General features: G+C 29.6%; 1 protein-coding gene across 2 annotated transcripts in view; it reads right to left on the reverse strand.

The window, feature by feature from the left end:
- The window catches only part of ARRDC3 (arrestin domain containing 3), a 13175-nt gene that overhangs the window by 6836 nt on the left and 3733 nt on the right, over window positions 1–2606 (reverse strand). For both annotated transcript variants that reach the window (XM_010831923.1, XM_010831924.1), the window contains exon 2: window positions 1729–1810. In XM_010831923.1, coding sequence (XP_010830225.1) covers window positions 1729–1810 — 82 coding nt within the window. The remainder of the gene's footprint in view (window positions 1–1728; window positions 1811–2606) is intronic.

Consider the following 2606-nt stretch of genomic DNA (forward strand, 5'->3'; position numbering starts at 1 on the left):
ACCTTCCAAATAATAAAATAGATAATTGTCAAATATTGCAGAAATTTGGTTAAAAAAAGCCAGAAGAATACAATTGCTTTAAACTAAGAGGAGGCTACTTTTAATGCTGGTGGCAAAATTATCAAAGTCTGGAAATGAACAGTTTTTGAAAAGGTCAAGACTTTAGTTTAAAAATAAAATTAAGAATTGTTTAACTATTTCTCTTGAGAAATTCTAGACTCTGGTTAAACATTCAGACCAAACTCCCTATGGTGCTCCATTTTTCATTAGCTAAAAATTACTATTTCCTATTATAGCAACTAATTAAGATCCAGAAAAGGTCTGGAATAGTCATCATGGCTTCAAAAGCTTTTTACATTTCATTAAGTCCACTGATCTCTTAAAAAAATGCTTTCCATTTCCTAATTTACTTATATTCTAACTCTTTTTGGCCATGTTTTCTAACTACATTATAGACTTAAAAAGAAAAAGGATTTCTTCCGCTGACCTGTGTCAAAAGAATGAGAATTCTTCTCGACTCTCGGATTTTATTACTTGTGGAAGATTTTATTTTAGTTAATTTAGTCTCCTTTTCATATTTCATCAGACAAATGCACAAGCTTCATTTATTTACAAGGTAGAGTGCTAGTTTTTTTGAGGAGTAGTGGTGTTTACTTTTTGTTTTACATTTTAGACTTCTGCATTAATTTATATAGCACAGAGAAATAAAATGCAGGATCTATGCAAGACTTCTACAGTTTATTTTAAATGACTGTGGCTTATTGAAAGAATTAAAATATATATTTATATTAAATCACCTTCAGCCTTTGAAAATATTCAGGCCCAATTGTATTAGCCCTATTGTATTTACGAACTTAAAATATTTCTCTTAGTAATTAGGGTATTGTATTAAAAATGTTCTTCAGCAATATGATACTCTGAAAAATACTCCTTATGAACTCTATCCACATATAATAAGTACTAGAATTAAAGAACACACAGAATTATGTACATTTGGCACTTGACAAAATCTTCTGTAATTCAAGTTTATCTTTCAGAATCAAACATTACAAGTACCACTTTAATATGTTAAGGCATTATTTTAAAAACTGCTTTTTGTATAATTTCCTCTAATACCTTATTATGACATTATGTATATTTTACTTTCCTTCTTCCTTTCATCCTATATTCCAGGCCTTACATTAAGATATCTGATTGACATTTTCTTTTAAGTCTAGATCACAATATCTCTTGTGTGACATTCTCAATAGCTCCTTGCACAGAAGCTAATGAATTCATATCATAAACACACATTACTTCTAAAGTTAGGATATTCCTAATTTTTTTGACCTTCTTAGCTTACTGCTGTTGCTAAGTGTCAGTAGAAAGGACAGAACACTTACTTTTTATAAACTACTAAATGACAGACTTGATATATTCTTTTTTCAGCTAATGCTGATGGTGAACTATTAAGTGCTTACTATTTGACTAGCACCTTCCAATTCATTCACTTTAAATGAAATACTTTTAAACACCATACAAATCCTGAGACGGAATATTGAGGTTTGCTTTCTATAATTTTGCCACTCCAGATTAAAAAATAGCTTCTTTTTTTTTAGTATATTGTTTTCCTCTAGCAAGTTTCAGTAATGAAAAGGGTTTTTTTAAAACTAAAAATATTTAAATATACAATGTTTCATTTTAAAAGAAAGTATGTTTATGAAAAACGCCTGTTAACAAAATACTTACGTCTGTGGAAGCTCGAAACTGAATGCATATTCATGCCTTCCTGAATGAATAGTGTTGAAGCCTTCTTCGGAATTATCATCATCTAAAACAGAAAACAAAAAATTTATTAATAAACCTTCACACTCTCTTCATGATGTCAGAACTTTAAAGATGCTCACATAGTTAAGTAAGGCCACAAACTTTGGAGTGTGAGAGATCTGAATTCTAATTCCAACTTCCATCACTTCCTCTGGGTAAAATAAAACTCCTGTCTTCAGCTGGTTCATCTGTAGAATGGGGATAATTAATATTTATACCCCATAGGTGATTTTTTAATGGAAAACAACCTAAACTGCAAAGCATTTACAGCTAACATCCTACAGGCTAAAAGACTCAGACCTCAAATCTCATACTAAGATGTTACCTTTGTCTTCAACCATTTACTTAAATTTATCCTAATAAGCCTATATATAAAATGAAAACTATTCACGTAAACCTTTAAAAAAAAATGTGTTTTTATATGGAAAATGTGAATGTGAAAACTCAAATGATTAGAAAACTGCCAAGTAGATGTTGGGAGTTAAAAAAAAAAAAAAAAAGGAACAGTGATTTTAACGTCGGTTTCATAGTCAAAAATAAAAATTCTTACTGAACCTAAAATTATGACCTCAGTCTCATAGCTAAAAATTCGCATATATATAAGATGTACCTTAGATTTAAAATGTGCCTGCTTCACGGGAAAACACAGGTCACACATCCTTGAAAAATGAAGATGCTAGAAAAATGCTAGAAAAAAACAGGATGACCTTTGATTTTATATCCAATTTCTTTTGATCAAATAGGTTCTTTTCCAAAATATCTCAAAAAAAAAAAACAAAAAACCAAAAAAAAAAAAAAAA

This window comes from Bison bison, unplaced genomic scaffold, assembly GCF_000754665.1.
Source record: "Bison bison bison isolate TAMUID 2011002044 unplaced genomic scaffold, Bison_UMD1.0 scf7180017864533, whole genome shotgun sequence".
Taxonomy (NCBI): Eukaryota; Metazoa; Chordata; class Mammalia; order Artiodactyla; family Bovidae; genus Bison; species Bison bison.